This window comes from Marmota marmota, unplaced genomic scaffold, assembly GCF_001458135.2.
Source record: "Marmota marmota marmota unplaced genomic scaffold, marMar, whole genome shotgun sequence".
Lineage (NCBI taxonomy): Eukaryota > Metazoa > Chordata > Mammalia > Rodentia > Sciuridae > Marmota > Marmota marmota.
Genome location: NW_026000211.1, coordinates 6,878,237 through 6,890,744, shown reverse-complemented (window position 1 = coordinate 6,890,744; position 12,508 = coordinate 6,878,237). Strand labels below are relative to the sequence as shown.

The 12,508-nt window shown below is 36.7% G+C and overlaps 1 protein-coding gene across 4 annotated transcripts in view; it reads left to right on the top strand.

Annotated features, from left to right (window-relative positions):
- Positions 1-12,508, top strand: part of Mtus1 (microtubule associated scaffold protein 1) — a 143,834-nt gene that overhangs the window by 99,538 nt on the left and 31,788 nt on the right. For all 4 annotated transcript variants that reach the window (XM_048791827.1, XM_015486065.2, XM_015486064.2 and 1 more), the window contains one exon: positions 10,275-10,489. In XM_048791827.1, the coding sequence (XP_048647784.1) occupies positions 10,275-10,489 (215 nt within the window). The remainder of the gene's footprint in view (positions 1-10,274; positions 10,490-12,508) is intronic.

Here is a 12,508-nt window from a genome sequence, read left to right as displayed (position 1 = left end):
TATTTCAGAATTTTACCCAGCCTATTAGTTCCAATTTTATAATGAATCAGTATGGGGAAGAGAATTTTCTAAGTAGAAATAGTCATCACCACTTAGAATTCATTTTTTCTGTGAAGCTGGAAATACTTGTATTAATTATTATGAGTAGTGTCATTGGAACCTCAGAGTTAATGTTCTTTGACTTAAGTCAATTTACTGCAGTAAGAAGTAAAAAATTCTTTTTGATGAGCTAGTGAGATTAAAAGTGATGGCAGGAGCAAAAAGGAGTGGTGGATGTGTATGTGTATTGAAGGGCAGAAGTGTTATTAGAACAAAATATTTTCATGTACTTAAAAGTAGTTTGAAGAGAAGCATTTTGACTGTATATTAGGATCAGGCAGAATGTGAATAAATTTGTTTAATTAGGATGAACTTCATCCAATTATATTCTTATATTTGGTATTCACTATTAAACTGTCAAGTAGGACTGCTTTTAGGTGCAAAAAATAGCTTAACTAAGAAGTAGCTTATTTGTCTCACCTAAGAAAAAGGAATCATGATGTTCAGTAGATCAGTAATGTCAGGATCAACATCTCTACTTTTTCTCTTAGTCCTTTCCTTATGACTATGGCCTCTTGATCTCACAATAGCTGCTTTGGACAGGAAGAAAAATATATAGGGATGGGAGTGATATCATGTCCCTTAAGCTTGCATCTCATTGATTAGCTCCCAGTCACATGGCTGTCTACCTTCAAGGAAGGCTGGGAAATTGAATGTTTTGACTTTTCTAGTCTCTCTAGTACTTGATGTGTGTTTTATGGTTTCTGCCCCAGAGATGGTAAAAGTTATTTCTCAGAAGCCATTATTGGCCACTTGAAAATGAGGGGCACATATTATTTAACAAGTCAAATCTTGCAACAGGTCTGTTTTTCTGTTTAAAATTAATTTTTTGGTAATTACCTATTTGTACTTATTTCAAGTAAATTTTGAAGCTGCTGTTTTCACAAATACTAATTAGAAAATTTGAAACATTTGACTTTGCTCACTTAAGTGAGTTTTTTTATTATAAAACAATACATTGAGAAAAAAATGTTCTCAACTTTAGATGTGACTTATACAATTAATATTTTATTAATAGTGCATTTATGGTGGTTATTCTGTCCATGCATTATTAAGGTGGTAGTGACTAAATTTCAACTCTGTTTCTCTCACTACAAAATGAAGACATCAGTGAAGCTACATAGCTTCGTTGTATGTATTGCAATTAAAAAAAAATTTTTTTTTAGTTGTATATGGACTCAGTGCTTTTATTTGTTTTTATGTGGTACTAGGATCGAACCAGTGCCTTACACTTTTGAGGTAAGTGCTCTACCACTGAGCTACAACTCCAGCCTCTGTATTGCAATTTGTAAAAAGATAAGATTTAATAATTTGTAGAACACAAAGACCCAAGTTCAAGAGTAACAGATAAAAGATGTAACCTTCCACCACCTCTTTGTTATCTTGCTGTGAATCCAGATTCTTCTTTTTGGATTCCTTGGAAGCAGACTTGACAGTTTTCCTGGTCTCTTGACATACATAAGTGTAAGGGCAATTTAGTAAGATATGGTGTTATAAATGGCATTATGCTACAAACATTGCCATAGATTGACAGACGCCCCTGTAGCTATAGCTTTGCTATGATGTGAGGGTCTGCCTTTCCTAGTTACAGCATTCTAATTTAAAAAGCAGTTAAGTGTTAAATGACTTTTCATTATAAACAATATTTTGGTAAGTTTTTTAAAGTTCAAAGTTGAAGCTGGGCATGGTGATGCACTCCTATAATCTCAGTGACTCAGGAGGCTAAGGGAGGAGGATTGCAAGTTCAAGGCCAGTCTCAGCAATTTAGCAATACCCTAAGCAACTTAGTGGAACCCTTTAAAAAAAAAAAAATTAAAAGGGCCTGGGGATGTTGCTCAGTGGTAAAATACCCCTGGGTTCAATCCCTAGTACTGAGTGGGGTAGGGGGAAGGTTGAAAGAGAGAGAGCCAATACATCTTAATCTGACAGGTTTTAGATGGGTAAAAAATGTTTTACTGCACTGAGTTGTGTTTTAATGTATCTACATGCACACAAAAATGGAAATTAAACCAAAAATTAAGGTTTGGATTTGGATTCAAGAGCATAGCAGTGTTTTTCATCAGGTAACAATACAAGAATATGGTAAACTATACATAGGAAATGCTAATTTAATTAGAACAATTGAAATATTTCAGTAGTTGAATTTTCATTAATAGAGAATCATTCTGTATATAGAATAATATGTATTATACTTTTTGTTATCTCTAACACATATTTTGAAGCAATGGATATGATTTTAAATGTATTTAATGTTGAGTATTATCTTTCTGTATTTGTCTTAGGTAATACTTTGGGTTATTTTAGCACATTAGGATCCCTATAAACTGAGCAATTATATAACTTTTGGGAGAATCAAGACTAATAGAGCTTTCTTGTGGGTGCAAGGTTTGCCTTTTTCCTATTGCTCACTAGTGACCTGAGATCTAGGCACTGCCCTCTTAACTGGTTAGTATTTTAAGAATGTTGTTTTCTTTTTGTTATTGTTTCTGTATGATAGCTATTTCTAATGTTGGATGTTTTAATTGGCTATTTTAATTTTAGTTCCTAAGATAGTCTGTTGTCTTTAATACACAATAATGAGGTGTGGGGTTTTTCCCCCTTTTAACCCACTTTGGAGTATTTGCCCCCCCCCAACCTACCCACTCAGGTTATATATCTGCATGTGTCTTGGTTCAACCATGCTGCTTTTGGGGGGAGGTTCTGTTAGAAAAAAACATGATTGCAACATGTCTGGGGACATGGGGGTACCATATGTGTCTGTGGAGTTATGACCCACGGGTTCTGGCCTTGTTGGCACTGTGGTGACACCACCTGAAATGGATAGCTCAGATGTGAAATTCGGGAGAGACAATACTTGAAATCATAAAATAAAAAGGGCCCTGGAGGCAGTAATTGTAAGGAGAAAGGTTTTGAAGACTTCCCTTCTTACTTTGGGACCAGTTCCTACTGGTGATAATATTGTTTCTGGTACTGTATTCATCCGTGTGTTAAATTTAAAAGGATCCTTTTTTGATGCATGTTATTGCTGTTGGAATTTTTTTTAAATATTTAATTTTTTTTTTAGTTATAGCTGGACACAATACCTTTATTTTGTTTATTTATTATTACATGGTGCTGAGGATCGAACTCAGGGCCCCACACATTGCTAGGCAAGTGCTCTACCGCTGAGCCACAACCCTAGTCCTGTTGTTGAAATTAAAAAAAAAAAAATGCTTGGTTTAGCCGGGCACAGTGGCACATGTCTGTAATCCCAGTGGCTCAGGAGGCTGAGTCAGGAGGATCTCGAATTCAAAGCTGGCTAAGCAATTTAGCAAGGGCCTAAGCAACTTATTGAGATCCTGTCTCTAAGATATGAAAAAAGGGTTGGAGATGTGGCTCAGTGGTTAAGTGCCTCTGGGTTCAATCCCTGGCCCCCAAAATAAGTAAATAAATAAAAAAATAATATGAAAAATGCTTGGCATAAGCAGACTTTATAATACTAAGCATGTTTTTAGGTACCTAATAAAATTGGTGAGCCCAAATGATCTTGAAACAAAGAACATAGATGTATAAGAAGGCTACTGTTGAATATTTTAGGCTGAGAAACCATAATTAGTATGATAATAAAGGGAAAAGCTAGGATAGGTAGCTACTATCTTATGAAATAGCAGTGTGTTGAACCAACATATTGTTCTCTATAACTTGCACTGTTTTCTGAGAAAAGACCTATTCAGTTTAATATACAATGTGAATAAACATAACTCAATTATGTGTTTCCTGATTTAAATTAAAATTTACATTCTTAATAAAATTGTTACATTATTGGAATGAAAATACTTTTGTCTTTGGAATATTTAATGTTAATATAAAATTCTAGGGCTGGGGATACAGCTCAGTTGGTAGAGTGCTTGCCTCACATGCACTAGGTCCTGGGTTCAATCCCCAGTGCCACCAAAAAATATATATATATATAAAATTCTATTACTTGCACATATTTCTTGTTGTTTTCTGCCTTTATAGTATGTTCCTTTTAAGATGGAAACAAATCCAAAAAGTCAACACAGTAAGATGGGCTTTAAGCTATTGAGAAAGCCATCTGATGGAGGGAGGCAGTGCCTTCTTCCAGGACTTCTGAAGGAAATGAATTTGTGTTCTTCTTTTGATATTGCTAGTCTATTTTAGGTACGCAAGAACATGAGAATCCAGCTTTCTTCCTGCCAAGCTACATAGAAAATGTTTAAGATCAACTTTGGACTATTTGGGTTTCTTCCAAGAAAAATTTTACAAGCATAATTAACCCAAAACAGTAATTTTTATGTGAATTTCCCTTCTATTTTCTAATCTAATTTAGCTTTTAACACAAAAACAACAACAACAAAAAAGCAAAACTGTTAACACCTATAATATAGCTCATGGCAACAAATCCTACCAATATAGTAAAGTAAAAATGTAAATGATGATCTGGGGGTATAGCTCAGTGGTAGTGTGCTTGCCTAGCATGCCCTAGATTCAATCCCCAAGACAGGGGGGAAAAAACAAACAAACAAACAACTACTAAGGATTCCTAAAGTCCCCTTTCTCTAAAGAATTTCTTGGTTGGGTAATTTTAAAACTCTAAACACTAGTACTTTCCTGAACCTGTGTTGGTCCGTATTAAGCAAATACCACACCTACCTACGAATAGAAAAATGTTACATGTGTCTCCTAAATTATGATTACTAACTTTTCAGAGCAAACAAATAATGAAAAGAACACTAGAAAGTTTCATATAAATTTAAGCTAGTATTTATAACACAAATAATAATAAAAAATGTTTTGATAATGTTATACAAGTTACCATGGGTTCATTGTTAAATTGCTACAACCTGAATGAGTCTTCATATTTGTTGGTTAGAGGCCATCTACAAGACAATGGGAAATAAGGAGCCAATTGCACCTAGGAAAAATTATATGACTGCTGATTAAATTTAGAAAGCAGGTAAGATTAAAATAGATTGTTTTTAGAGACTCAAGAGCAGAGCATAGAGAATGTCCTAACACCTTCTTCTTCACATCCCACCCCAAACTCTTTCCCCTCTCTGCCCTCGCCCTCATTCCTCTTGCTAATCTCCTCCTGATGTTATTTCCTAGCTGGAAACCTGTGACTCACCCTGGATGCCTCTTGATCCAGCTGGCCACGCAGTCCTCCTCTTCTCCCTCAGGAGCAAATTCCTCTTTTCCTGCCTGCTCTCAGTACCAGGGGCCCTGGAGTTTCTCTTCTGAGCCTCCCTCCCAGCCTCTCTGCTTCTGGTCTTGCTCCCTCAGGTCTTCCTTTCCATACCTCCAGGACCCCGCTCAGCATTCTCTGTTTCCTACAAGATGAAACCTTGCATGGTGCAAATGCTGTCTTCCCTGTGTGTTTCCAGCAGTTTCATTTTACTTTAATTTTGGGATTGCTGCCTGTGTCATGATACCAGGGCATCCCCTGTGCCTTTGTGTTTGCTGGCTTTACCTGCCTGAAATGCCCTTACCCTGACTGTCCTCTGCCTGCCTGTCTATCTGCCAAATGTCCTTAAAGGACTATGCCCCTGGGAACTCTGCTCCAGATCTAGGCATTTCCCTGCTAGTGCCCCCACCACACTGTATAGATTAGTACCTAATTAGCAAATCATGTTGCCACTATTGGCATATTTCTGTCTCTGCTAAACAGAGAGCAAGGACCAGTTTGGCTCATATTATCTTAACTTCATGTAAATCCCATAGACACTTACAGAAAGAGCAGTAGATATTTGGGTGACCATTTCATAGTTTGATACTCCCTTTTATTAGAAAATATTTTCCAGTAATTCTCATTTTAATGCTTTGCTTTCATGATAAACACCCATCATCAAATGCTAAGGAAACACTGATTGAAAGAAATTGGGTATCTCTATTGGGGCTTTTAGACACATAGGTTCATATTAAGGCAGAAAGGAGTGAATTGGCTGTCTGCTCAGGCTGGTAGAGACTCATGACCTACATTTTATTAGACAACACTAGTTTTCAATGCAATATGTAGTGAAAGCACATATTACCCAGTGCCTGTCACCTTTGTACAAGGAGGTTGATGTTTGAAAGTTGAAGAGGATGACACTAGGGAAAACCTGTGTCAGCAGGGTCCCAGGTATTGACCTACTTCAGACGCAGCATTGCCCCCCCCCCCCCAACCACCACCACCATGATGCCTCCCTGGCCCCTGAGGCACCAGGGCAGGTTCACCAGCACCTTATCAATGCTATCATGGTAGATTTTGGTAAACAGTTGGTGAGTAATTGAGTGGCTCAGTAAGTACAGAAACTAGTTAACATTATTGAATCCTGCATTTAGTGTTGTGTTTCATGGAACCCAAGGCAAATTCTCTTAGTAGTCATGAGTCCAACCTGATTTTAATAACTTGGAAAACCAGCAGATTCAGTAAAAGTGTGGCTTGTTTAGGATGAAAGTGTCCTCCTCTATGACCGACCTGTCTCTCTCAAAAAGTATCTGAAAAATGGGCCTGTTCCTCTTTGCCCAAGTACTTTCTTAAGACAATAAACCAGTTCACTGGGTTTCTGAGCAGAAAGAACAAAGATGGCAAAGAGTGTTATTATTCAGCTGTTTCAATTGAGCAAATGTCTTTGATTCAAGTGTTTTTGTGATGGAGGTTTCATTTTCATTAAAATGAATCCCATGTAAAGTTGAATCAATTGTCTTGTTGAGAGAAATCTGAATTGATGTAGAAGTTAACATTTAATTTTAAGGTTTCTTATTAAATTGATTCTTTGAAATTGGAACATAATATAGTAAACAAAATAGTTTATTTTGATAATGCAGCTGTTTTTTAAAAAATAGTCACATCCCAATAAATATGTAAGGGCATGTAAGCATAGAAGGGCAAAGTCTGGCTCATATTATCCTTAACTTCATGTAAATAACAGATCCCACAGTATTTAAGGGAAACCCGTGGCTTTTCAGTATTATGAAGAATCCTATTTATTTGAGTCTTTAGAGCTTTGAGCATCATCAGAGATTTCTGCATCATCTCTGATCTTCAGTTGAACCGGGAGTGAGAAGAGAGGGAAGGATATGCAAAGTGGGTCATCAGCTGCCACGTGGTACAGTTTTGTCCTTGGGGAGCACAGTATGTGGAGCGGAAGATTGAGGTCACAGCATGCTTTTCTAACTCCAGGTAGAGGGCACTGTGGACAAATGAAGACATGTTCTCTTAGAATAATATGTCAGTGTGTTCTTTCTTCCTTAATTATAAATCTAGTCCAAGTCCCTAATAAAACCCTGTTATTTAGATTCCTGTCTACTCCCCAAGAAGGATTCTGAACAGATTATATCTTCTTGATGGCTAAGTGTTAAATACAAAGTGCTCAAAATTCATTTAACCATTTTTTTTTAAATAATGTTTACATTTTGATTTTATATGTAACTTTTGAGTAGGTAATACATTTACCCTATGGTTTAAAAGTTTAAAAAAAAAAAAAAAAGCTTTAGGACATCTTTTACCTCTCTGGTTCCTGTTCCCTAATCTCAAAAGTTAAACATTTTTAGTATGTATTCTATAATATTTGTCATAAATTTATAAGCAAAAAAGCAAGAATCTTAGTATTTTCTCAAAAAATGTTAATATTAAAAAGTTCCTTCAGATTTTGTAAATAATTGTCATCTGGCAGTTTTAAAACTGATATCGTGTTAAATAATAATAGTTGAGAGAGAAATTCTAGAAAGAGAATCAGATGTTATTAAGAACTCAAGAAATGATAAAGCAATTATCAAAAATAAATGAATTTAAGCCTGGAGTGATGGCACATGCCTGTAATCCCAGTGACTGGGGAGGCTGAGGCAGGAGGATTGTGAGTTCAAAGCAGCCTCAGCAAAAGTGAGGCGCTGAGCAACTCAGTGAGACCCTGTCTCTAAATAAAAGAGAAAATAGGGCTGGGAATGTGGCTCAGTGGTCGAGTGCCCCTGAGTTCAATCCCTGGTACAAAAAAAAAAAATTTTTTTTGAGTGAGTATTGGTGGGACACAGAACAATGATATTAGGAGAATAAACTTGTATCTAACCTGAATATACTAAAACAATATTTTGTTAAGTTTATTGCAAAAATTTTAATTTTTGTTTATATAATGTTATGTCTACACCTAATCCACTTTCCAAAGCATATGAGAACAGCTGAGACTTGCTTAAGAGGCCTGGAGGATTCTGACTGAAACAATCCCACAGAGGCTGTCTATACCTAGGGAAGTTCTTCTATATTCATGAGCCTTCCCTTCCCTACCTAGGTTACTGGAAGGATAAAAAGAGAGGGAAGCCAGGGTCAAAGCACACCTCTGTAGTCCTGGCTACTCAGGAAGCTGAGGTAGGAGGATCACTTGAGTCCAGTAGTTTGAGGCCAGCCTGGAAAACGTAGTAAGGCCCCCATTTCAAAAAAGAAAGGGAAAGTGAGAATACTGAACCTGTAAAACACAATTATTACATATTATCTGGCAAATACAATTTCTTAGAACATTTAGGAAATAACATAAAATAAAGAAATACTATTCTTAGATATTTTGACAGGTTGTTAAATATTTGTATTATGTTTAATTTATATAATAAGTGACTAATTTGTTCTTCTGGACTATAATATGACACTATCAGTTGGATATATTCTCCATCTGCTAGGAAAGTGGATATTATTAATAAGCAACTTAATAACTACTATCCATAGTGAGGCACAATGGCACATACCAATCCCAAGGACTTGGGAGGCTGAGGCAGGAGGATTGCAAACTTGAGACCAGCCTCAGTAATTTAGCTAGATCTTGTGTCAAAATAAAAAAGGGTGGGGATATAGCTCCATAACAATGCACCCTGGGTTATATCCCCAGTATCAAAAAAAAAAAAAAAAAAAAGCCTATTACCAGTAAAGAATTGTGGATAGTTTCCCCTTCTCTTCAAGTATTAATAAAACACAATGGATATTTTAGTATTTTAGAACTAAGGATTATTAAGTATTGATACAAATGTGAGTTGTTTAACCATGTGCAGAAACCACAGAAAATAAGAGCCTTTTTTCTGTTTTATACTTGAAAAGTATATTGAGTATTTTGCCATTGGTTCTTGGAACATGAATACCAAGGTTGCTTTGTTTATTTTCCTTCAAACAATCACAGTAGTGGTTTGCTTCTCCCTGAAAACTTAAGAGAAAATAATCACTGGCTGCTGCTTGAAGTTGTCTTCAATTTGTTTACCACAAAATGCAGATGCCACAGAATGTCTGTCGGGATAAGGAAACGTTTATTTGTTTGTATCTTTTTTTTTTTCTTCAGATTTAGATTTGTTTTGATCATTTGGCCTGTTTATTTCAAGAAGCTAAGCTGCTTGTTTCCTGTTTTTCCAATTCTGTTAGATTATTTAAAGTGACTGGGACATTTGGAATGGTTCCAAACTGAACAGTTTTTCATTTAAAATAGAGTTATTCCCCGGGGCAGGATGGCATAGGAAGTGAAGAATCACTTAGTGTGACATCTTAGGTGGATTTGTAGTGTTAGCAAGTGCTTTAAAAAAAATACCTCACCCACCCTTATTGCTGCTTGCTGGGGGAGGGGAGAATGAAGCTCGCCTTTTGTAGAAAATGGAATAGTATGGTCAAGCACATATCTCTTCTTAACAGTGAACTTAAAGGGGCAAAATGTGAGTAGATTTTCAATTAAGTGCTGACTTATTAGAGACTCAGAAATGGCACATCTGCAGTATAAATCTTTGAAATGACCGGGCCATCAGCACGGCAAGGGTGAGGCATTTGTACAAAATGTACAGGAGAAGGGAAAGATCTTTAAAGTCCAGTCATTTGTGTTTTTCTTTCAACATATGTAATCAGAATAGTAGTCACTATCAGGTTTCTCTACCAATTTAACTGCAAAATTGAAAGCTATGAAGCCAACATTATTTTCCAACCAAATTTCATGTTTCTTGGTTGCTAGATCCAAACTAATCTTTAAAAGTCAGCAACTGTAGCCTTAGTCTGCATTTACAAATTCTAAACATCCAGATCTTTGATCAACCCCATTCTCATCCATATGCGTTCCTTGTGTAAACATCACATAAATGCATTTTTGCGGCTTATCAAGTTGTTTTTGAACCCATGTGTTGGTGATTAGAAAAGTTAACCTCACACATCCTTGTGCCTGTATTAATTCCTTTCACAGTTGAAAAGGGCAGACAAAAGAATCCCCGAAGTTCATGCATCCAGACACAGACATCTCCAGATGTACTGTCCTCGGAAAAAACACTGGAGTTGGCTCGATATAAAACAAAATGTGAAAATCAGAGTGGATTTATCCTGCAGCTCAAGCAGCTTCTTTCCTGTGGTAACGTCAAGTTTGAAGCCTTGACGGTTGTGATCCAGCACCTCCTGTCCGAGGTAAGGAAGTGTGGCCTCCACTCTGGGTCTTCTTGCTCACTGAGGCAGGGGTGGGGCAAAATGGGGGAAGATTGGGGGCACATGCCCTTGTGAATATGCCTGAGTTAATGAGCGGAACTATCCAGTATAATTCCTCCAATTCTGCTTTTGTTTACTTAATTGATACCCGAGTTCCTCTCCTGAAATTTAGAATGGAAACATTTTCTTAGTATGTCCTTTTCTCCCCAGTCTCTTGATTAGAATGACAATATTCAAAAAAGATAATTGCCTGTGGTACTCTTAGTGCACCTATAATAGCATTAAGCGCCCCCTCCCAGTTCATTTTTTTTTTGTCTAATTATATGCAGCTTTCCAATATCACACTTAATTTAATGCTTTCAAAAATGAGGTTGGTTATGTTTATGGGTCAGATAACTCTTTTTGAGATAACTCCCAGAATCACATCTGGAGACTCTTCAAAGTTTCCATCCATTCCTAAAATAATCTGTGGTATGTCGGAAGCAAAGCAGATTTTCTTTGTTTACTTACTCTTCCCTGATATTCTTAAACAGGGATGTTAATTCAGGAACTGGTTAAAATTTATAGAGAAACCAAGTTTAACTGAACATTTGTTAAGTGAACATTGCAGACATAATTCTTTAGATATGTTTTAATCACAGTTTTAAAGGTGGATACCTTCCTTTCTCAAAAGAAGAAAACTGTTCAGTTTTGTTCTGTAGGTCAGTGGTCAGTTCAACACAGTAAACCCATAGTGATCTTAATACAGAGGCCACTGTGATGCGGATGCCCACCTAGGGAGGGGAGACAGAGGTGAATAAGACTTGGCCTGTGCCTTTGAAGAGCTATGAGACTAGATAACAGTTTAGACCAATACTTGATGAATATTTTGCAATTTTGTCTTTTATATAAATATGGATATTGGTTATATACAAATATATAATGTCCATATCAATATTAATTAAAATCTATACAGATAAAGCTACTAAACATTACATATATGATATATTTTATGTGTATGTGGGTGGGTGGGTGGGTGTGTGTTTTGCCTGAGATTCAGCCCAGGGCCTTGCACATGCTGAGCAGGCACTCTACCACTGAGCTGCATTCTCAGCCCCTTGTGCGTGCGTGCGTGTGTGTGCGTGTGTGTACACATACGTGTGTATCTTTTGCCCCTGAGGGGGAAGTAAAGACATTTACCTAGTTTTTTACTTATGGTAGTATATTGTGTTTTGGGTACTCTTTAATATGTAAGAAAGGAATTCAAGAATTAGTTTATGTAACCAAGTAGGATAAATTAGGAACCACAGAGGGAATGTTTAGTTTTTCTATTCAGAGATAAACCAGTGATTTCATTTTACTGCATCCAGCTTAACAGCACCATCTTCAACTCTTCTCTCCTTTATCCTCCTACGTAAGTCAATCATGAGGTCTTGTGAGCTCTCAACTCCGGGTTTCTCCCCTTCATCCCATCTTTGCCATTCCTGCCAATTGTCCTCCTTGTTCAGCCCCCAAACAACTAACTGTCCGCTTGGTTCTGATAGCAACTTCATAACCAGCCTTTATGCCTGTAAGCTTTCTCCCCTATAATCTCTCCCCAACACTACTCCCAACTTCATTGTTCCAAAGCTTTCCATTCTGCTGATTAAACCCCCCGGGGTATCTCCATTGTCTACAACTGATCTGGCCAATAGGATAGCCTCTAGGAGGCCATTGAGCATTTGTAATGTAATCAATCTGAGTTGAGTGTGTGGTGAATACATATGGATTTTTAAAACTTTGAATGAAGTGAAAGGACCTGAAATGCCTCATTATTAATTTTTATAGTGACTGTCAAAGTGGTATTGATAAATATATATTCAGATTGAGTAAAATATTATCTGTTTAAATTTTTTAAAAGATGTGGCTTCTAGAAAAATTTAAATTACATACACAGCACATCATATTTGTTTTGGACACCTCTGGTTTACAAGTTGGAATGTAAGGTTCTCTATAATTTGTTACCAGCTGCCATATATATAT